Source organism: Chlamydotis macqueenii, chromosome 5 (assembly GCF_036417535.1).
Source record: "Chlamydotis macqueenii isolate bChlMac1 chromosome 5, bChlMac1.mat, whole genome shotgun sequence".
NCBI lineage: Eukaryota > Metazoa > Chordata > Aves > Otidiformes > Otididae > Chlamydotis > Chlamydotis macqueenii.
The window spans coordinates 70,613,906-70,635,039 of NC_141560.1; the positions used below are offsets into that span (position 1 = coordinate 70,613,906).

Genomic DNA, 21,134 nt, shown 5'->3' on the forward strand with positions numbered 1-21,134 from the left:
GGGGGGGGGTTGGGGGGAGCGGGATGAACAGGCTCCGAGCCTCCCGCACCCCCTCTCCTCCCCGGGGAGGGGACACCGCGCAGCCCCCCCTCTCTCTTTGCCCAGCATCGTGGTCCCCTCCATCCTCATCCTCTTTATTTTTTAAATTTTTTTTTCCCCCGGTGCCAACAAAAAAATTCCCCTTTCCGTGAAATGGGGCACAGCCCCTCGATTTTGAAACCTCGTTTATTTTTCCGGGGGGCTCTCAAGGTTTTCTGCCACCTCGCCGTTTTTTTGTTTTTCCGGAGCGGCTTTCTCTGGAAACACAGTATTTTGGGGTTTTTTTTTTTATTTTTTCATGCATTTGCAGCCCTGAAACGTCCCGGGGAGGAACCGGCACCTCTCGGGGTTGGGGGCCAACGGGTGACAGGGAGCGGAGAGGGTTTTTGGGGACCTGGCGGGGGGGGGTGGGTCGGTCACCCACCCCGGCGAAAACCGGGGAGCGCCCGCGCCCCAAGTCCGGGCCCTGCGGCGGGAAGGACGCTGGAGCAGCGGGAAAGGATGCTCTGGGGGGGGGCTTCAGGATGAGCTCGCCCCAAAATTTTGGGATGATTTCACCGAGAGCTGGCACGGACGCTGGCAGCACCATATTCCAGGGTTTTTCCGCGGTGCCGTCCCACCCAGGAACACGGCGCAGATAAAAGCCAGCTGCTTTTTAATTTTTTTATTTATTTTTTTTTTAAAAAAACCAACCTGAAACCTGTCCCAGAAATTGTGGCTTTCTCATTTCTCCGGAATCGGGATCCCACCAGCCCGGTGAGAACCAGAAACACTTGGAAGCAAAGCAAAATACCCGCTCGTGGTATTTTTATTGGGATATAAAGTTTTTCACAGGAAGCGTGTGTTTTCTTTGGGAAAAAAAAAAAAAAAAAAAAAAAGGAGGGATTTAGGGATTTTGGGGTTGGAAAAGGATTTGTGGGTCCACCACGCTCGTAAACTGGTCCTGCGCTGGCGGGAAGGGATGCGGGGAGCCACCGGCGTCGGAGCAGCCGGCCAGGTTTTTTTTTTCCGGCCGTCCTAAGGGACGCCGGACCCTCGTACGGAAGCCACGGAGGTGGGATCGCCAGCCCGGGTGCCTCGGCGCTCCTCGCCCGGCATCAGCGGCTCCCGCAGATGAAAAAGGAGAAATAATCAGCAAAGGAAAGATTTCCAGCAAAACTCGACCTTAAAAAAAAAAAAGAAATTAAAAATCCGAGGAACGCGTTGTGTGGAGCAGCAAAGCCAGAAATTCCTGGGAAAAAAAGGGCTGGAAGCTGCGCCGCTCCCCCGCATCTGCTCGGCCGGGCGCTGAGAAGCTTCACCCCCCCTCTGGCATCCGCTTCCGAAAGAAATGTTCCGAAAGGAACGGGAACGTCGCTGCCTTGGGCTCCTGCCCTCCCCAGCTGGGCCTGGCTTGCTTTCGGACGGGAAAAGTGCCTTCTCCGCGGATACTTCGTTGGGAAAAGGGTTTTTTTTTTTCGCTCGGCCGCTGCCGGGCAGCCACAGCTGTTCCCGAAAGGCTGAAACTTCAGGAACGCTGGAGGAATCTGCAAAGGAGGATCCGGGAGGAAATCCCACCGGAGCAGGCGGTTTCGGTTGGGAACGCCGGCCCTCGCTAGTGCCGGAGGACACCCTGCAAACTCAAGAGCCAAGGACGGGGCCACGCCGCTGGTCCCAGTGCTCTGCTGGGAGACACGGAGATGTTGCCGCTTCCGCACCACCCAGCCCCTGGTTTTGGGGATCGTCCCAGCGCTGGAAACCTCTGCCGAGGGCTGGAAACCTCTGCCGAGCGCTGGAAACCTCTGCCGAGTGCTGGAAACCTCGGATCCAAGCGTCTCAGCTCCCTCTAGGGCCAAAGGCAAGGAAAAGGCGCTTCCCAAAGTCCTCCCGCTCCACCTGCTCCTGAAATCCTCAGCTGGAATCGCGCTGCGGAGGGTCCCGGCAGAGCCAGGGGTTGTCTGCGGCCAAGCTGGGCGACGCCGGGACCCTCGTCCCGTTTGTCCCTTGTCCCGCCTTCCCCCCAGCACAGCAGGACCCGTGGGGAGCCAGCGCTGGCGATTTTCCGAGCACGGAGGAGGATGAGGAGGAGAGGGGATGGGGGCAGCGCCCCACGGCACCCATCAAACGTCCCAGGAAAGCTGGAAACGGCCCATTTCTGGCCGGCCTGGAGGGAGGAAGGGGCCTCCCCGCTCGCCCCCCCCGGGAGCTCCTCGCCGCGCGCGGCGGCTGCGTTCCCGGCCTGAGCTCTCATTTCCTCGCCGAAACAACCGCGGCTCCTTTCCCTTCGCCTCTCGCCGGGCCCGCGCCGGCTCGCTCCTGCGGGCGGGCCGTCCTCACCGGCGACGGGGTCGAACCCCAAATAAAATAATAAAAAAAAAAAGCAACAAAGGGGCCTCCTGGGGACCTTGGACTACAGGGGTTTGCGCCCAGGCGGGCGCACGCGGGGTTTTTCGGCGGCCTCTCTCCCCTCCGCCTCGTTGAGCAAGAGCAAGGGGGGGGACCTGACGAGATTTCCATGAACAAACTTCCTGCGGGGAGCAAAGGGCGGCGGGACAGCGGCCCTGGCCGACCACCGCCTCCCGAGGGGCTTCGGAGAGTGACAGGAGGAGGAGGAGGAGGCTGAAGGAGGTGGGGAGCGAGGCGTGGGGCGCAGGATGGGGTGCGGGACGCCTTGGTGAGAGGACGTCGCCGCTCCTCGTGTCACCGCCCGGGGGGACGCGGCCCCCCACACGCGGGTCCCCGGGGCGGGGTGGGAGCTTTGCCGTCTGCCCGCAGGCCATGGCAGCCAGCACCGTGACCGATTCCGGAGGCGTCAGGATCATCACGGAGGTCATCCCGGCAACGGACCCCCGCGTGGCCCAGCTGGCCTCCGCCTCGGGGCAGCCCACGCCCTCCGCGACGTCGTTTCGGGTCAGAGGCTTCAGAAGGGCTCAGCCCAAAGCGCTGGGGGTGAGAGGCGGCGGCGGCGCGGGGCGACGGGGCACCCCCGGGGACGGAGCGCTGTCCCCAGGGACTGGCCTGCTTCGGGGCGTCCTCCGTGCCAAGTGCCGGCACGTCCCGCTGCCCAAATCCCTCCTCGGCACGCCGGGGGCGCGGCCGGGATCGGGGGGGAGTGGGACGCGGCTACCGGCAACGGTGACCGCCGGCGCTGGCGAACGCGTAGCCAAGAGCGACCGGGGCGGGGGAATTCCTCTTCCTCAGACCATCCACATCTTCACCGGGATCATCCACGTCTGCTTCGGGATCATCCTGACGGCGTCGGAGCACGGGATGCCTTCCCTCCCCGTGGCCAGCGGGATCTTCTTCTGGCTCGGGCTCCTGGTAAGCGGGGATGCGTCTGGCCTTCTCCTCGAGGACAGGGTGGTGGATTTGGGACGGGATCCCCTCGTCACCGGGGCCCCCTCTGACACCCGCGTCACCCGGCTGGCCCCTGCGGGACGGAGGGGTGCAGGTGCAGCCCCAAACGCCGGTTCGCGGCCGGAGAGGCGCCGGGACGACAGGCAGGATGGGCGACGGGGCTGCTGACGCTCTCCTTCCTCTGGTTCCGGAGCAGCTCCTGGTCTCGGGCTCTCTGCTGGTGGAAAGCGAAAAAAGAGACAGCATCTTGCTGGTAAGGGCGTCCCGCGCAGCCAGGCCGGGGGGATAAAGCGTTCCCCCCGTCGCTTCTGCGACTTCTTCAGCTCCCGGCAGGAGAAGAAGGGCCGGGGCTACCGACGGCTGACGCGAGGTGGCCCGCGCAGGTGAAGATCTGCTGCGTCGTCAACGCGGGGGTCGTCCTGAGCACGCTGGTGGCCACCCTGCTCCACGCCACCGCCATCGCTCAGCAACTGCCCGGCTGCCAGACCAACGCGCCGTACCAGCTGAAAGCCGAGTGGTGCTTCAACACCGAGGACAAGGTGGAGCCTCCCGCTCCTGCTCGGGCGGCCGAGCCGGACCGGCAAAGAGGGACGGTTGCCGTGGCGGGGAGGGGGACGAGGACCCGCTGAGCCCTTCCACCTTCCTCCCGGCAGATCCTGAGCAACGGGCTGGATTCCATCTTCGTCATCTTCAGCCTCCTGGAGTTCTGCGCGGCTGGTGGCGGCCCTGGCTTTCGGCTACGACGCCGTCAAGCAGCACAGCTACACGCGCATGGTGAGGGGGGCGCCGGCTCCGCCGTTTCGGTGGCAGCTGGGCAGTGTTATCCATCCCCTTCTTTCCTCCGAGGGGCTGCCCCGGGCGGGGGGCTCGCGGGGGTCTCTCTGCATGACCCCAAAAGCGGGATTTCCCCTTTTTTTTTCTCTCCCAGGCGCTGTAGCCATGGCCAAGCCGGCAGCCAGCCCCGCAGCCGAGGTGAGGGGCCTCCTTGGAGCCTGACGGTGAAGCCGGCCGCAGCCTGAGCCCCCTCTGCGCCCTCGCCTCGGCCCCGGGCCTGGCCCCCGCTCCCCTCTGTGGGTTTGGCCCCCAATAAAGGCCTCTTCCCCCCAGCCCAGGCCACGCGTTTCTCCAGGGCTTGGTCACAGAGCGGGGGGGCTTCGCCGAGCCCCCAAATCGGGAGGGATTGGGGTGGGGGGGCGGCGTGTGGAGAGCACCGGGCACCGGCCGCCGCGACGACACGGCGATGGGCACCGGTAGGCGTCTGCCCGGCACAAACATGGCGGCCTCGCCCGGCGCCTTCGCGGAGGCGCCAGGTTCTGCCCGACACCAAAATGGCGGCCGGGGCCTCGGCGTGGCTTCGCTGCCTCTCCGAGCATGCGCGGCGGCGGCGGCGGAAGAGCGTCTCTGACGTCATCTCACGGCGCCGCCGGGGAAGGGGCCGCGTGGAAAATGGAGGAGGAGGAGGAGGTGTGCGCGGCGGTACCGGGCCCCGAGGGGTCCAACGGGGTGACCCCCGTCCCAGCCCCAGCTCTGGACCCGGCCCCAGCCCCGGCAGCGGCCCGGCGGCGTCGGAAAGCCGCCAAGAAGCGAAAGGAAGCGGCGGCGGCGGCCGCCATCCCGCGGGGCAGGCCCAAATCGGGGCGGGTGTGGAAGGACCCCGGCAAGAAGAGGTGGGCGCGGGGAGTCCGCAGGGTCGGGGCTCGGGTGGAGGCAGGGCTGTTTGGGGGTTCTTGAGCTGGGGGTGAGGCTCTGAGGGTTCTTTAGGGGGAGGCTCGGGGGGGGGGGGTGGGGAACGGGGCCGTTTCGGGGGTGGGCTGGCCCAGGAGGGGCGGGGGGCGGGCAGGGCTGCTTTGATGGGGCCGCAGGGGTGGGTTGTAGGGGGGTTCTGGAGCTGTGCATCGTTTTATGGAGGGGACGGGGCTTTGGGGGTGGTCTGGGCTGGGGGGAGGGTTTGGAGGGGATGTCGAGGGGCTCTGGGAGGCTCTGAGATGGGGGAGGTTCGTGGAGTTCTCCTCTGAGGAGTTTTTGGAGATGACCCAGAGGGGACAAGGCTGCGCAGGGCTTCTGTGAGCCACGGGGAGCTCAGCTCTGCCTCCCCCGGCTCCCCGACGCGGCCTGTCTGCCCGCTCAGGTTCTCCCACATGATCCAGGACAAGGCCCTTCGCACCTCCTGGGCGCGGAAGATGAAGGAAAGGCAGGAGAAGAAACTCGTCCAGGAGCTGGCGCGGCAGCTGCAGGAGGGGAAGCAGAGAGAGCGAGAGGTAACGGAGCTCGGGGTCCCGCCGGCAGCATCGCCCAGCCCCTCCGTACCCGCTGCCCCTGAGCGCAAACCCCGCCGGCTGCTCTTCTCCTGGGCAGCCGGGACGGTGAATTCCCTGCTGTCCCGCCAAATCCCGGCGGTGACGGTCCCGCGCTGCGAGTCGCTGACCCGGAACCAGCCCGCTCCGTCGGATCGAGCCTCGTGCGGGGAGGGGAAAGTGCCGCCGGCTTGGCTTCGCGCGGCGGATTTCACGCTCGGGCAGGCGGCGCTCGTCCCGCCGCGGCCCTGCGGCTCCCTGCCCGGCATCCGCGTCCGCCGCGGCTCGATGCCGCTCCGGCTTTAACCCCGGAGGGAGGGAGGGAGCCGCAGGGAACGTTTCGGTGCTGCTCCCGCAGGAGAAGAAGCGGCGGCGGGAGGAGAACCTGAAACGGCGCCTGGAGAACGAGCGGAAGGCGGAGATCGTCCAAGTGGTGAGTTCCGGCCCCGCCGCACGCCTGGGGGACGCCGTGGTGGCCCGGCAGAGCCGCCGGCCTCCAGATCCCGTCCCAGAGAGCCGGGAAACCTTCCCGGGGAGGAGTTTTGGGATAAATCTGCTCAGGAGCCGGACGGCTCCGCATCCGGGCTTTGGTCGGTCGTTGCTGTGCGCGCTGCTGCCGTCCCGCAGCTCCGTGCGGAGAGGCCTGGCTCTCCGCAGGGGTGGGAGGTTGGGATCCGTGCTGCCTGGCTCCCCCCCCCGGCCCCCCGCCGCGATTTCTGTGCCTGAAAGCCCCCTCCTTGTCCCCCTCCCCAGATCCGGAACCCGCTGAAGCTCAAGCGGGCGAAGAAGAAGCAGCTGCGGCGGGTGGAGAAGCGAGACACGCTGGCCCTGCTCCAGAAAACCCCCGTGCGGCGCAAAGCGGCCGCCGACTGAGATACGGGAACGGGGTGGGGCGCGGCGATTCCCGGCCGGAATTCCCGCGGGTCCCGCTCCTCTCCGGGAGCTTCCTCGGCGCGGCGTCAGACAGCGGGACGGAGCGGGGGCGCGCTACGCGGCGCCGGGACCCTCGGGAGCCGGCTGCCGGATCCCCCCTGCCCTGCGCAAGCGGGGCGCTGCGAACAGCCGCGGGCTGGAACTTTCACCTGCCCAAATTTGCCTTTTTTTTTTCTTGTTTTTTTGACATAAAAATGAATTCAGAACTGACCCGGGCTGGCCCCCAGCGCCTGGAGGGGGGCGAGGGGGGCGCGGGGAGGGGGAGAAAAGGCGGCGAAAGGCTCGTGTGTGGAGATGAAGGACAGGGACGTCGCTCGGCGGTTACCGTCGCGGCCAAAACACGCTCGGCTTGGGGAAATGAGTTGAATTTTCCTCCTCCAAAGCGCGGTAGTGTAATGAGAAATAAAAATTAAATCTTAAAATGCTTTCCACCCCCGACGGGGTGACAGCTTGGGGGGCTTCCCAGGGGGTGACAGCTCTTTTCGGGCACTCACCTGCTCCGGCGTGGGGTTTCCGGGGATTTCTGCGCCTCCGCGCTCGTCTCCGCGTCCCTCTCCGAAGCTTCTGGCAGGTTCTCCCCAAAAAGCCCGCCTCCGTCCCGCTCCCGCGCCGCCAAAACCGCGTCGGACGCTGCCGCGTCACGGGGCAGGGGGGGCTCTGCCCTCGCCCGCTTCCCGGGTTAATGATTGCAGAGGCGGCGTAAGGCGGCGCGGGGCGGGCGCGGCCTCGCCTCTCCCACCCTTCCCTTCCCCAGAGCCGCGGCACCGGCCCAACCTTCGCCCCCGCCGGGTAAGAGGGGGCCTTGGAGCCCATCCCGGTGGCTTCAGGGCTTCTCGAGGCGGAGGGGCGGGGGGGGTTTGCTTTGCTGGGGGTGAGCTCGGCGTCTCCTCCCAGGGTTGGGCTGGGGCCAGCGCCTCACGGCTTCTGCGCAGCGGGGCGGGGGGGGAGGAGAAAGTTTGGGGGGGTGCTGGAGGGGGGTTTGGGGTTGGGATGGGGCGTGGGGGCCCAGGGACCCGGCTGGGCTGCGACCCCCGTCCTGCGATGGCCGAATTCCCGTGGCGGCCCCTCGCCGCGATCCCCGGGGCCGGAGCGGGATGCTCGGGGGGTGGGGGGGCTGACGCTGCTCTCCCTGCCCAGGTCCGCCATGGTGGAGGTGACGGTGACGCCGCGGTCCTCGCTGGCCGACCGGCCGGTGCAGGTGCGGGCGCGGGGACTGTCCCCTTCCCAGCTGGTCACCCTGCGGGCGTCGCTGACGGACGAGCATGGCGAACGCTTCCAAGCGCGTGCCTTCTTCCGCGCCGACGAGGAGGGCGAGGTGGATCCCGGGCGGCACGCCGCGCTGGGCGGCAGCTACGCCGGCGTCTGGCCCATGGGGCTCTTCTGGTTCCTGCAGCCCGACACCCTTTTCCGACGCCTGGTCAAGCGGGACGTAGCCGGCAGCCCCTTCCTGGTCCGCCTGGAAGTTTTCGATGGCGTCCGCCTGGTCAGCGGGCCCCAGGACCAGCCGCTGGCCTCCTGCGAGGCCGAGCGGTGGTACGTGGGGCCCGGCGTGCAGCGGGCGCCCGTCCGGGAGGGCAGAGTCCGTGGGGCTCTCTTCTTGCCGCCCGGTGAGAAACGGGACGCGGGGAAACCCCTTGGGGAACGCCCCGTCCGGCACCGGTGGCTCCTCTGCCCCGTCGGTGACGGTCCCTCCGTCTTCCCGCAGGGCCGGGACCCTTCCCGGGGGTGATCGACCTGTTTGGGGGTGCGGGCGGCCTCATTGAGTTTCGCGCGGGGCTGTTGGCCAGCCGGGGTTTCGCGGTGCTGGCTTTGGCCTTCTTCGCCTACGACGACCTGCCCCGCACCCTGGCCCAGCTCGACCTGGAATATTTCGAGGAGGCGACCGAGCTGCTCCTCCGACACCCCAAGGTGAGCCCCGCACCCGTGAGCAGGGACATCCAAAATGACGTCCCGGTGAGCTGGCTCCATTCCGCGCTCCTGTCGTAGGTGCGAGGCCCCGGCTTGGGAGTCGTCGGCGTCTCCAAAGGAGCGGAGGTGGCCCTGGCCATGGCCGCCTTCCTCCCGCAGGTGGCGGCCACGGTGTGGATCAACGGCACGGCCTTCCTCCACGGCAACCCGCTGGTCTACAAGGAGCTCCGCATCCCCCCCATCCCCTACTACATCGAGCGCGTTGTCTTCACCGAGATGGGGGCTTTGGACAACTCGGCCATCTTCGCCGACCCCCGCGACCCCGCCTACGGCGCCTCGGCCATCCCGGTGGAGAAGATCCGGGGGAAGGTCCTCTTCGTGGTGGGGGAGGCCGACCGCAGCTTCGACAGCAAGCTCTTCGCCGAGCTGGCCACGGCACGGATGCGGCCGGAGAGCTTCCGCGTCCTCTCCTACCCCGGAGCCGGCCATTTGATTGAACCCCCCGGCTCGCCCCTTTGCAGCGTCTCCAGCATTCGGGGCACCCCTCGCCCGGTGGTTTGGGGAGGCGAAGCTCAAGCCCACGCCAAGGCCCAGGAGCACTCGTGGCAGGAGATCATCCAGTTCTTGGAGCTCCACCTGGGCCCCGCCGCCACCATGAAGCTGTGACGGCTGCGGGGAAAGGGGTCCTGGGGCTCCTCGCCCCCGCTCAATAAAGCGTCACCCTGCCAGCCAACGCGCGTTTCGGTGGGTTTTTTTTTTTCCTCCTGGGAACGCCGAGGATTGGCAAGGGATGGGACGTTGGCAGAGGGGCACGTCCACGCCCAGCACATGCCGGGGCAGGGTGCAGGAGCCGGCCGTGACCGTCGCTCCGGCGAGGTTGGGGAGGTGGGGAATGACTCACTTTCGGCCGCAATAAAGATAAAACCGGGGAGGGAAACTTCTGGAGAAGGAGGCAGACTGCGGTCCTTCCTCCCGGTCCCGGGCAAAACTCCGGGGTCCCCGCGCCACGCCAGGATGGCTGGGTCCAGTTGGGAATCCCGGTCGGCGCCGGCTCCGTTCCCAGTTTGCCGTCTTCGCCCGCGTTTCGGTTCCTCTCCGGTCACGGGAGGTGACCGCGGCGCCGGGGGCAGCGAGGTCGTCAGCAGCAAGGGAGCGAGGAGCCCTGGCCGGCGCCCACGTCCCCGTCGCGGGGCAAAAAGCACGGATCATCTGACCCCCGCCCCCCCCACCACCACCCCCGCCTCCGCGTCCCGGCTGGCCGGGTATAAATCCGGTGCGGCCTCCCCCGGGGAGAGAGCCCCGCGCTCCGGCCTCGCTCGCCATGGGACGGAGCTTCTCCTTCCTCCTGCTGCCGCTCCTCCTCCTCCTCCTCCTCCCGGGGCCGGGAAGCGTCCTCTCGCAGCTGCGGTACCGTTACGACTGCGGGGATTACGGGATGCAGCTGCTGGCCTACCCCGCGCGCGGCCGCGCCGGTCCGCTTCAAAGTCATGGGTGAGCGGGGCCCGGTGGGGTGGGGGGGGGGGGTCACCCCTGAAATCTGAGCGTCCCGAGGCGCTGCTGGGATGAACCCAGTGACTCCCATGAGGTTTTCATGCTGCTGGGGGTGGGTTTCCATGCGCCACCTGACCCCCCCGCCACCCCGCCGGCGTCCCCGCAGACGAATTCGGCGCCCGTTTTGACGTGGCCAACTGCTCCATCTGCCTTCACTCGCTCAACAGCGGGGAGGACGGCGCCGTCGTCTTCTCCTCCGGCTACGAGGGCTGCCACGTCCTGGTGAAGGTGAGGTTCCCGTCCCACCCGTCGTCCTCCTGCCGCTGCCGGCGGGCTGGGGGGGGTGACCGTCCCCCCCAATCCCGCTGCGTCGGTCGCAGGAGGATCGCTACGTCCTGAGGGTGCAGCTGGAGGAGATGCTGCTCAGCGGGGTCCTGGCCGCCTCCTACGAAGTCAACATGACCTGTCCGCAGACGGGGGACTACGAGATCCTCACGGATGGCAACACGCATGCCGAGCACCGGGGCAACGGCGTCCACCAGACCCAAACTGACGTCCTCGTCCCCTTGTCCCAGCCTGGCCTCCTGCACCACGTGTCGCAGTCCACTCTCGCCGTCCCAGGACCCCAGCTCGCTCCCCAAACCAACTCGGAGCAGGTTCACCCCGTGGCTCAGACCCAACCAGTCCTGGTTCACCCAGGGCTTCAGCCCCAGCCCGACATGGTTCGCCCTGCTGCCCAGAGCGGCTTCGTACACCTGGGCGTGCAGCCCCAAAACCAGCCTAGGCTGTCGTACCCCAGGGCTCAGTCCCAACCAGGGCTTCAGATGCAAAACCAGCCTGGGGTTGTCCACCATGGAGCTCAAACCCAACCAGGGCGTCTTCATCCAGGGTTTCAGACCCAAAACCAGCCTGGGCTTTTCCATCATGGAGCTCAAACCCAACCAGGGCGTCTTCGTCCAGGGCTTCAAACCCAAAACCAGCCTGGGGTTGTCCACCATGGAGCTCAAACCCAACCAGGGCGTCTTTATCCAGGGCTTCAAACCCAAAATCAGCCTGGGGTTGTCCACCATGGAGCTCAAACCCAACCAGGGCGTCTTCGTCCAGGGCTTCAGACCCAAAACCAGCTTGGGATTGTCCACCATGGAGCTCAAACCCAACCAGGACGTCTTCGTCCAGGGCTTCAAACCCAAAATCAGCCTGGGGTTGTCCACCATGGAGCTCAAACCCAACCAGGACGTCTTCGTCCAGGGGTTCAAACCCAAAACCAGCCTGGGCTTGTCCACTATGGAGCTCAAACCCAACCAGGGCGTCTTCACCCAGGGCTTCAGACCCAAAATCGGCCTGGGCTGCTGCACCCTGGTGCTCAAACTCAACCAGGGCTCTTTCACCCGGGGGTTCAAACCCAAAACCAGCCTGGGCTTCTACACCATGGAGCTCAAACCCAACCGGGGCATCTTCGCCCAGGGGTGCAGACCCAAAACCAGCCTGGATTGGTGCACCCTGGAGCTCAACCCCAACCAGGGTTTCTTCGCCCAGGGTTTGTGCCCCAAAACCAGCCTGGGTTGGTGCACGCCAGTGTCCAGTCTGGCTTAACGCATGCCGGTGCTCAAACTCAAGCTGGCTTTGTACGCCCGGGCACTCAGCCCCAAAACCAGGCAGGTTTAGGTCGCCCCAGCCTTCAGACCCACTCCCAAAGCGGTGTCCTCCAGAACCAAGCCGGAGCGGTGCATCCCAGTCATTCCCGACTCCAGTCCCGGCCGGGTTTGATACGTCCCGGACTTCAGGCTCAGCTCCAGCTGGACGGGGTACATCCAGGACCACAGCCCCAAGCCCAGCCCGGTTTGTTACGGCCCGGACTTCAATCCCAACCCGGTCTGCTGGAATCCACGGCGCTCTTCTACCCCTCGGCGGGGGCAGGTAAGCCAAGGCGGCGGGACGGAGCGGGGCGACCGGGATTTGGGCGGTTCCCCGTCCCCGGAGCAGCGTGTCACAGCCGTGAGGGGACGCTGGGTGGGCGAGGGCGACGCTCAGGGCGGCGTCCCCGTCTCCGCCCGTCCCCAGGCGCCCAGCTGACGCGGGAGCAGTGCCAAGTGGCGGTGGGGAGGATGCCCTGCGTGGCCCCGTCGGGGCGGGAGGCGTGCGCGCAGGCGGGCTGCTGCTACGACGACATGGACCGCGTGGCGCCGTGCTATTACGGCAACACGGGTAGGACGAGCGGCGAGGTCCGCGGGGGGGACGTCCCGGCACCCGCGGCTCAGGCTGAGGTGGTCCCCGGCGCCGCAGCCACGGTGCAGTGTTTGCTGGAGGGGCATTTCGTGCTGGTGGTGCCGCGGGGGCTCGCCACCCAGCCCTACAACCTGGACAGCGTGCGCCTGGCCAGCGCCCAAGCCGGTTGCGAGCCCGTCAGGGCGACGGAGACCTTCGTCATGTTCCGGTTCCCCGTCACGCAGTGCGGCACCACCGTCCAGGTAGGGATGGGATACCCACCCCCCCGCCTCCTTCCCCAGCCCCAAAATCTCCCCCCCCCAGTGACTCAGAGCCGGCGTGGGGCCCCTGCCCCTCACCCCCTCCAGGTGATGGAGGACCAGCTGATCTACGAGAACCAGTTGATCTCCACCATCGACGTGCAGGGGTCCCACCGCGGCTCCGTCACGCGGGACAGCACCTACATGTAAAGGGAGGGGGGGGTGGGGGCACCCACAGCGCTGCCAGCCCCTCCTCGGGCTGGGGGGGGGGGGGAGCCGACGGCGCGGTGCCGGGGGGTGGGGTCGCGGGGGGCACTCAGGTCTCGCCCGCTCGCCCGCAGCCTCCAAGCTCGCTGCGTCTACAACGCCAGCGAGCTCCTGCCGCTCCGCATGGAGGTGGCCGTGCCCCCCACCGCCACCCCCCTGGCCGAGCTGGGGCCGCTGGGGCTGCAGTTGCGCATCGCCACGGGTGAGGAGCCCACCGCCGCCCCTCTCCTCCTCGCCGCCCCCCGACCCGCAGCGCGCCCCCCCACCACAACCTCTCGCCCTTCCCGCAGACGAGACCTACAGCTCCTACCACCCTGCCGCCGATTACCCCTTGGTGCGGGTGCTCCGGGACCCCGTTTACGTGGAAGTTCGCCTCCTGCAGAAGACGGATCCCAACCTGGTGCTGGTCCTGCACCGCTGCTGGGCGGCCCCCAGCACCGACCCCTCCGCTGAGCCTCAGTGGCCCATCCTGGTGGATGGGTGAGCAGAGAGGGGGGGGATAAAAGGATGGAGAAGGGGGCGAGGTGGGGGGGGTCACCAGCACCGAGCGAGGGTCCCTCTCTCGCGCGCCCAGGTGTCCCTTCGCAGGGGACAACTACAGAACGCGGCTGGTGCCCGTGGGACCGGCCTCGCCGCAGCTGCCCTTCCCCAGCCACTACCAACGCTTCGTCGTCTCCACCTTCACCTTCGTGGAGCCCCCTTCCATGGCGGTGCTGGAGGGAGAGGTGAGGGGGCGCTTCAGAGGGTCCCCCGAAACGTCAGCGAGCTTGGGAGGGGGTTGGAGCGCCTTTTCGGGGGCCACTAAGCCGGCCCACCCACGCCTTGCAGGTGTACATCTCCTGCAGCGCCTCGGTGTGCCACCTCGCGCAGCCCGAGCCGTGCCGGCCCTCCTGCGAGCTGGGAGTGCCCTCGCGTGAGTCCGGGCGCCAGCGGCTCCTTGGGTGGGTGGGATGGCCGCCCATCCCGGTTTTCCACGCCGACCCCCCCTCTCCCCACTTCCCCTTCCGCAGGAGCGCGGCGGTCGCCGGGGGACAGGAGGAGACGCGAAGCCGCGGGCGCGGTCACCTCCCGGGGACGCATCGTCTTCCCCACGCCACGGAGAGGCTGAGGGCGAGCGGCCCTCCGTTCCCCAACCGCCCCTTCATCCCAGCTCTACCTCGCTCTCCTCCTCCTCTTCCTCCTGCCTCCGGCCAGAGGAAGCGGAAAAATAAACCAGCGCTCAAGCCTGAGGCTGCGGTGGTGGTTTGTCCCGGAGGGGACGGGAGGAAAGAGGAGGGTCCCCTGTCCCCGTCCCCCAGCCTCCCCGCGACACCCCGGTGCCCACGAGAGGCTGGCACGCAGCGCTCGGGGTGAATCGTTCTTTATTTCCATAACGAAAAGCGCTAATTGCTTACAAAACCTGCACAGTCCTCCCTCCCTCCCTCCCTCCACGCATCCCGGCCGCAACCATCCGCCGCCGCCGGAGCCTTTTTTTTTTTTTTGCATGAGTTACACCCACAGATGAGAATCGAAAGGCAGAAAAGGGCGCACACCAGACCGGGAAAAGGAGAAAAACTAAAACCAAACAAATCCATAAAGCAGGGGGAAAGGGGACATCCACGAAGCATGGGGAAGGGGACATCCAACGTCCCCTCTGCCAACAGCTACAGCAGGGGGGAGAACGAACCGCTCCCCTCCTTCCCTCCCACCCCCAAACTCCCTCCCTCCCACCCCGAATCCCAGCGGAGACCCCGGCCCGCCACACGCGTACCCGCGTCCGGGGCTACAGGCTGTAGAACTTCAGGCTGCGGTCCATGCCCGTGGAGGCGATGAACTTGGCGTGGTGGCCAAAAGCCACTCCCGTGGTGAGGCCGCTGTGCTCTGCGGAGGGAAAACAGCGCTGGGTTACGGCACGGAGGGGGGTTCGAGGGAAATCCCGGCGGGGCGGGCGCAGCACGGCCGTTTTTACGCCCGCGGGCGCCGAGGAGGCCGAGAAGCGGGGCTGGGCAGGGTGCGGGTGCGGGCAGAGGCGCCGAGGGGGTGGCGTTTCCTCGCCCTCTCACCTGTGAAGTGGAGGATTTCCGTCCACTGCTTGCAGATGTAGATCTGGACGTCTGTCCCGCCCAAAGCCAGGTAGGTGCCGCTCTGGTCGAAGATCAGAGACTTCACCTGAGGAGGAGAAGGGGAAACCGGGCTCAGGAAGCGCCAAAACGGCCGCTCGGGGCGGCACCTCCGCGTTTGGCTCCCCCAAAGCACAGAGGGGGACGCGGGCGGGCGCTGGGAGAAGAGGGACAATCGCGCACCTCGAAGTTGTTGTCCAGCTGCAGGGTCTTGAAGTTCTTGAGCTTACGCAAATCCCAGAGTTTGACAGAGGAGTCGTCGGCTGCCGTGGCCAGGTAGTAGCCGTTCTCGGAGAAGGCGATGCTGGTGATGGGGCCCGAGTGGCCCGGGAAGTTGGCCACGTTGGTGCGTTCCTGGGGGAGAAGGGAGTCAGAGAGAAGCTCGCAGCCAGGAGATCAGATCCTTGCCAAAGCATCCTCTCTTGCGCAGAGACTTTGTGTTTTTGGAGAAAAACCGCCGAAGAGAGGCACCGAACCAAGCGCGCCCCTCCTCCTCCACGCGCCCTTACCTTCAGATCCCAGATCTTGATCTGAGAATCCATCGTCCCCGTTCCAAAAATGAGCCCGTCCGGGTGGAACTGGGCGCAGGTGAGAGCTGCAGAGGCGAAGGGGGAGATTCGAAGGGGTCGAGGAGACTTTCTAACTTTTGTTAGCCATCCCCCCTCCAGGAGCCCAGGGACCCACGGGCAGAAAAATTCCTTCTCTGCAGACACGCGGAGCGGGGATACCCAGCCTTACCGCAGCCAGAGCTCTCATCCGTCACCTTGGTGAGGACACGGCCGGTCTGGATATCCGAGAAAGCCCAGTACTGGAAAAGAGGAAGAGCGCGTCGAGTAGAGAGGGAGGAGAAGCAGGGAGGGTGGTCCGTGGCCTGGGGAGGGGGGTCTCACCTGGTCATCGGAAGAGCTGAGGAGGTAATCGCCCGTGGCGTGGAGGCTCAGCCCCGTCACAGAGCCCTCGTGGGCACGGACGACCTGCACGCACGAGGCGTTGGGCACGGACCAGATGCGGATAGTTGCGTCGGGAGAAGCCGAGAACACCAAATCCTAGGCAGGGAAGAGGCGTGGGAGTTAAGATCCAAAAAGACTTTCACCTTCTTCATCTGAGAGAGCTGCCCACAGGCAAGAACCGGCCCGACACCAGTCCGCACCAGAACAGAGCGCCAGAAAATGGGCCAGAGGAGGCAATCGGGGGCAGCCTGGCCGTGAGGGAAGACCGAACGCGGGCCCGAGCGTACCTGGGAGGGGTGGAAGACGACGCTGGTAACCTTCTTGGAGTGCCCCTTGAGCGTCGCCAGGATCTGCTCCGAGCTCTTGTCAAAGACGACGACGTTTTTATCAGCCCCGCCTGGAAAACAAAGCGCGGAGCGGTGAGCGCGCGGCCGACCGAGTCCACCAGCCCCGTTCCCGGGGACCACCGTCCCGAGGAGCTGTGCCACGAGGCGAGAGAATCCCTCAGACCCCTCGCCCCCCCGCCCCCCAAAAAAAATCCCTCGCGGAGAGGGGATTCTCTTACCGGTGAGGATCTTGTTGGTGTCGGAAGGACAGAGGTCCAAGGCAAGGATCCCTGGGATGCTGGCGCTGTGCAGCCCCTGCGCGAGGTAGGAGGACGCCACGTTAATGCCACAAGCAGGGAAACACCCCCCCAAAAAGGAACCTCTGAAGGAGCCTAAAGCGTTTCACTGCCGCGCTGCGTCTGCGCCAGCGCAGCTCCCCGCCGGCTGCGGCGCAGAGACTCCCAGCAGCGGATCTGTCGCTCATCGGTGCTGCGAAGAAGCCCCGTCACCCGGCTACACGGGGAATTTTCGAGGTGCTGCCCCCGTCACGGCACTCACCACGTGCGAGGCAACCTGCCGGTACTTGCTGAGCTCCTCCGGCTTCACCAGCTCCTCCGGAACGGTCTTGCCTCTCTGCAGAAGGAAAACGGCGTGGAGGTAAATACCGGCCTCTCTCACGAGACGGCACGTCCCGTCCCGGCTGACACGGCATCTTGGGAGCGAAAACGGGACCGCTTACCTTCTTCCGCTCCGTGGTCAGCACCGTGGCCTTGTCTTGGAGCTGCAAAACAAGAGAAGGGCGAGCGCGGATCGACCGGGGCTCCCACAGCGGGAGGCTGGATGAACGGCCGCTGCTGAAGGCCGGAGCGGCGCGAGGGGCTTTACCTTCTGGATGATCTCGGGGGTCATGCCCGCAAGCTCTCCCAGATCCATGGGCTCCCCGGCTCCCTGCACGGGATGGAGAAGGGGGCTGGTTACGCCCAGAGAAGGCGGGCAGGGGAAAACAAGTGGAGAACCCAGGGGAGAAGGGCCGAGACGGGCAGCGGGGACTCACCGCCGCGTTCGGCTGGGAGGACGGCACTGCCTGGGGCACGATGAGGCCGGCCTGCGGCTTCAGAGTCGCCAAAGCTGCGGGAAGAAAAGAAAAACCGCGAGCTTAACGAGCGCTCAAAGGGGAAAGGAGACGGCGCCCGGCGCGGCGATCGCTACCGGGCCGCGCGCTCCTCCCCAGCTCCCCACGTCACCTTCTCTGGCGGCGGTGACCTCCTTGGTGAGGCGAGCGATGACGCGGCAGGCGGCGTCGTGCTGGTAGAGAGCGTGGGACAGCTCCTGGCGCGTCGTCTGCAGCTGCTGCCGGAGGGTGAAGCTGTGCAGCATGACGGCGTCCTAACGGGACGAGGTTAAGAGTCAGGCGGGTGGGGAGAGGCGGCCGCCGCCCCGGCGCGGGCGGCTGCGGGCGCTCGGTTGCTTACCCACTCGTCCTGGAGAGCTTTCAGGATGGCCGGGATGCTGGTGGCAGAGGGAGGCTTGGGCCGGATGGGGTGGGCGACTGGGAAGGAGACAGCGCGCGGACGCGTCAGCCGCGCTCTCCACCACGCTCCCCCTGCGACCACCCCCTGCCCCCCGCCGACCTCACCCCACAGGGTGACGGTTCACCCCTCCCCGCAGCTAAGAGGGAGACGCTTTGCCGGGAAATCCTTCGGGAAATCCTCTCTCAGGGTGCCAGCACCCCGCTGGGGACGCACAGGTCCCTCCAAACCTCCAGCCCACCCCCCCCCCCCCATCACGCTTCCTTTAAAATTTCCTGGCCCCGTTCCCACCCCAATAAACCCCCCCCCCGAAAACAACTCACCCGCCTCCGTCCCGCTTCCCCCAGCGGAACCGGTACGAACCCCCGCTGCTCCCGTTACCTTTGATGTCGATGAGCTGCTCCTCGGAGAGCGGCTGGTTGTTGACGGGGTCGGTGCCGTTCTCGGCGATGTATTTCTCGATCAGCCGCCGCTCGTAGACGTGGTTGGAGACCGGGGAGACGCAGGGGTGCTCGGGGACCTCGTTGGAAACTGCGGCGGGGAGAGAAGGAGTCGGGGGGTTAACGGTACCGCCGGGGGAACCGGTAACCCCGCCCCCCCCCGCCGCCGCCGCACTCACTGGAGCAGATGAGGGCCATGGCGGAGAGCGGGGCAGCCGCCGCCGGTCAGACCGCGGCCTAATCCGGTACCGCTGGCGGCTCCGCTTTCGTTGTTGTTCCGGTTCCGGTTACCGGGCGGTTCACCCGACGCGCGCGCGCGCGCCCGCGGCTCACCTCACGCGGGCGCCACCGACCGGAAGCGGAAGGGCTCCCGGCCTGCCCCGCGCGCGCCGCCGCCGCGACCACTCTTCCCCCCACCCCACCCCCGCCCCGCTCTGGGGAGGGGGGCTGTTGCCATAGCGACCGGATCCCGGCATGCAACGGGGGAAGGGTGGGCACCGGACTACAACTCCCGTCGTGCCCCGCGGCGGCCTGTAGGTAGGGCTGCGCGCGCGCTGCCGCCGCGCCCCCCCCCCCTCCGGCTCCGCAGCGCCCCCGTGCGGCGGCGGTGAGCGCTGCCCCACCGAGGGGGGAACCGGGGGTCTGGGGGGGGCATCGTGGGGGTGGGGGGGGGTAAATGGGGTGGGGGGACACGGGGGAGGGAGACACGAGGGTGGGGGGACCCCGGGGGGGGGGATAAATGGGGTGGGGGACACGGGGGGGCCCAAGGTTGGGGGGGATCCCTGGGGTGGGGGGACGTGGGAGTGGGGGGACATGGGGGTGGGGGGACCCCAGGGATCGGGGGGGGGTTCTGGAGATGGGGGCGATTCTGGGGGGATTGGGGGTGTCCCAGCGGTGGGGGCCCTCAGGGGGACGAGGAGGGAGGGGGGGTCGTGGGGACTGGGTGGGGGGGAGTCCCAGCGAAATGGGGTTGGGGGGGCAATGGGGAGTGGAGAGGGGCGGGGTGGGGGGGCAGGACTGGGGCACAGGGGGGGTGCAGGGAGGAGTTGGGGGGGGTCAGTCATGGCTGCACCCCGCTTCCCCCTCAGGGGCAGGGGGTGCCGAGCTGTGCCCCCCTGGCCCCCCCAGCCTTGCCCGTGCCCTTGGGCAGAGCGGTTTTGGGGCAGAGCGGTTTTGGGACGGTGCCAGCGGCGCCGCTTATGGAGGGGGCCCCGGCGTGGAGCCGGGGGTGGGGGGGAGGTGGGCAAGGCATCAACGATTCGGGGTGGGGGTCCCGCACCGATCCCACCCCTCTCTCTCCGTCCCCACAGAGACCCCCCCGACTGGGAAGCGGCACCCAAAATGGAGGGGGGCAACGCGGGACGGCGGGCCGTGCTGGCCGCGCTGCTGTGGGCCCCTTTCCTGGCGGCGGGGGAGCAGGCGGGGGACGGCCGGGACGATTTTCGGGCCCGTGCCGCCTTCGCCGACGACCTCCTGTCCCGCCTGGGCCGAAACATTTGGGATGCCCTGGAGAGCTGGCTGGGCCCCCAACCCCTGCGGCTGCTGGCGGAGGTGAGCCCCCCCCACACCGGCAGCCCCACGCGCTACGGTTTTGGGGGGGGGGGACACACCGCATCCCAACCCCCCGTTTCTCCCCGCAGAGCCTCGCCGCCACGCTCTGGGTCGTATCCTCGGGGATTTCGGCCGCCCTGACGACGCTCTGCGGGATCCTGGGGGATCTGCTGGCCGCTTCCGGCGTCGGCGGTGAGAGCCGGCGATGGGCCGGGGTTTTTTTTTTTTTATTATTATTATTTTTTGGGGCGGGGGTGGTTTTTTTTTTTTTTTTATTTTGGGAATTTTTTTAATTTATTTTTTAATTTTCGGCTGACACCCGGCTTTTTTTCCCTCCCCAGGCGCCGCGGCGGTGCGGGCGGCGGCGCTGGGCCCCGCCGAGGTGCGGCGCGTGCTGCTGTGGGGTTTGGCGGCGGCGCTGGTTTCGTGGCTGCTGTCGCGGCTGCGGGGGCTGCTGCTGCCCGCTCTCCGCTGCCTCAAATTCTTTTTTTTCCTGGCCGCCTTCTTCCACGTGGCCGCCGCCGCTTCCGAGAGCCCCACGGCGCAGGCGGGCACGTTGCTGGGGCTCTGGGCGCTCTACGTTTTAGCGGGGCGCTTGTTGGGGTCTCCCGTTCCCGGCCCCTCGCTGGACGCCGCCGTCCGGAACTTGGAGTGGAAAGTGGAGGAGCTGCGGCGACGTCAAAAATGGGGGGGACCCCGTAACCGCGAGGAGTGACCCCCCCCCCCGCTCCCCCCCCCCCCCCCGCATGCGTCCTCCCTGCTGAGACCCCACACGCACCCCTGGTTCTCCTTTTTGGGGGACCCGTCCTGCTTCGGGGGGGCGGGGGTGGGGGATGCCAGCCCAAAATTCCCCCCCCCGCCCCGCTCCGTCCCGTGGAGGAAGGGTCGGACCCCCGTCCCGCCCGCGGTGCCTTCGCACGAGCCAAGAGTGCCTTTTTCGTGGGGAGGGGGCAGCCTGGCAGCCCCCTGCGCCCCACCCAGCCCAAAATGGGGGGGGCTCTGCTCGCTCGGCGGGGAGGGGGGGGTCACAGCCCCCCCCCCGCCCCGGGGCCGGCGGCCGGACCCCCCCCGCTGTCACCCCTTGGGTTTTAAGCTGCTTTTTAAACCGGGTTTTGATACGCGGTTCTGAATAAAAACGGTTTTATCCCGGCTTGGTCCGGCTGTTCGGAGAAAAAAAAAACGGGAAGCGGTGGGCAGGGGGTGCAGGGGGGGCGGGGGCTGGATTTTGGGGCGCGGGGTGGGTGCCGCACGCTCGCCCCGCGCGTGTCCCTCTCCCTCTGTTTGTTGAGGACGGAGGGCGGGGGGGTTATCCGTGCCAGGATCCGGCCCCTTCTCCGCGTCCCCGTCGCCCGTGACCCCGGCTGCCCTCCAGTCCCCGCCGTGTCCCCAGTGCCTCCCAGTGCCTCCCAGTTGCCCTGATCGGGGTGGGACGGGGGAGAGAGCCCCCTCCCCGCTCAGGGGGTCACTGCGCGTGGGACTGTTGTGGCCGGTGCTGTGCCCTGGGAT

General features: G+C 67.2%; 6 protein-coding genes across 7 annotated transcripts; 5 read left to right on the forward strand and 1 right to left on the reverse strand.

Annotated features, from left to right (window-relative positions):
• The first annotated feature begins 2,500 nt into the window (after positions 1-2,500).
• Positions 2,501-4,481, forward strand: LOC147600647 (membrane-spanning 4-domains subfamily A member 15-like). Of its 2 annotated transcripts, XM_086749489.1 has the most exons (7): positions 2,501-2,646; positions 2,794-2,967; positions 3,220-3,339; positions 3,572-3,628; positions 3,759-3,914; positions 4,029-4,149; positions 4,304-4,481. In XM_086749489.1, the coding sequence occupies exons 2-7, from the start codon at positions 2,797-2,799 to the stop codon at positions 4,369-4,371; spliced, it is 693 nt and encodes a 230-aa protein (XP_086605615.1). In that variant the 5' UTR covers positions 2,501-2,646; positions 2,794-2,796; the 3' UTR covers positions 4,372-4,481. The 2 variants fall into 2 exon arrangements, with proteins under 2 accessions (XP_086605615.1, XP_086605614.1); XM_086749488.1 differs by lacking the exon at positions 3,572-3,628 and having other exon boundaries at positions 3,699-3,914.
• A 325-nt stretch (positions 4,482-4,806) lies between these two features.
• On the forward strand, positions 4,807-7,029 carry CCDC86 (coiled-coil domain containing 86). The gene is made up of 4 exons (XM_086749490.1): positions 4,807-5,042; positions 5,504-5,633; positions 6,028-6,102; positions 6,423-7,029. The coding sequence occupies exons 1-4, from the start codon at positions 4,822-4,824 to the stop codon at positions 6,540-6,542; spliced, it is 546 nt and encodes a 181-aa protein (XP_086605616.1). The 5' UTR covers positions 4,807-4,821; the 3' UTR covers positions 6,543-7,029.
• A 269-nt stretch (positions 7,030-7,298) lies between these two features.
• On the forward strand, positions 7,299-9,243 carry LOC147600649 (acyl-coenzyme A amino acid N-acyltransferase 1-like). The gene is made up of 4 exons (XM_086749486.1): positions 7,299-7,391; positions 7,740-8,209; positions 8,308-8,510; positions 8,589-9,243. The coding sequence occupies exons 2-4, from the start codon at positions 7,747-7,749 to the stop codon at positions 9,174-9,176; spliced, it is 1,254 nt and encodes a 417-aa protein (XP_086605612.1). The 5' UTR covers positions 7,299-7,391; positions 7,740-7,746; the 3' UTR covers positions 9,177-9,243.
• A 588-nt stretch (positions 9,244-9,831) lies between these two features.
• Positions 9,832-13,962, forward strand: ZP1 (zona pellucida glycoprotein 1). The gene is given in 12 exon segments (XM_086748902.1): positions 9,832-9,981; positions 9,983-10,001; positions 10,168-10,289; positions 10,382-11,918; positions 12,063-12,206; positions 12,285-12,469; positions 12,575-12,672; positions 12,808-12,935; positions 13,024-13,213; positions 13,308-13,458; positions 13,562-13,646; positions 13,744-13,962. Coding segments are annotated over 12 exon segments (2,907 nt in total). The 3' UTR covers positions 13,842-13,962.
• A 486-nt stretch (positions 13,963-14,448) lies between these two features.
• On the reverse strand, positions 14,449-18,395 carry PRPF19 (pre-mRNA processing factor 19). The gene is made up of 16 exons (XM_086748553.1): positions 18,257-18,395; positions 18,019-18,168; positions 17,581-17,657; positions 17,353-17,494; positions 17,163-17,236; positions 16,994-17,056; positions 16,848-16,889; positions 16,667-16,741; positions 16,348-16,423; positions 16,070-16,179; positions 15,723-15,878; positions 15,571-15,640; positions 15,342-15,427; positions 15,016-15,186; positions 14,776-14,881; positions 14,449-14,593 (listed from the first exon to the last, which is right to left on the reverse strand). Exons 1-16 carry the CDS (start codon positions 18,273-18,275, stop codon positions 14,496-14,498), a joined length of 1,515 nt encoding a protein of 504 aa, XP_086604679.1. The 5' UTR covers positions 18,276-18,395; the 3' UTR covers positions 14,449-14,495.
• A 76-nt stretch (positions 18,396-18,471) lies between these two features.
• On the forward strand, positions 18,472-20,740 carry TMEM109 (transmembrane protein 109). The gene is made up of 4 exons (XM_086749137.1): positions 18,472-18,684; positions 19,388-19,628; positions 19,718-19,820; positions 19,970-20,740. Exons 2-4 carry the CDS (start codon positions 19,419-19,421, stop codon positions 20,341-20,343), a joined length of 687 nt encoding a protein of 228 aa, XP_086605263.1. The 5' UTR covers positions 18,472-18,684; positions 19,388-19,418; the 3' UTR covers positions 20,344-20,740.
• The last annotated feature ends 394 nt before the right edge of the window (positions 20,741-21,134 follow it).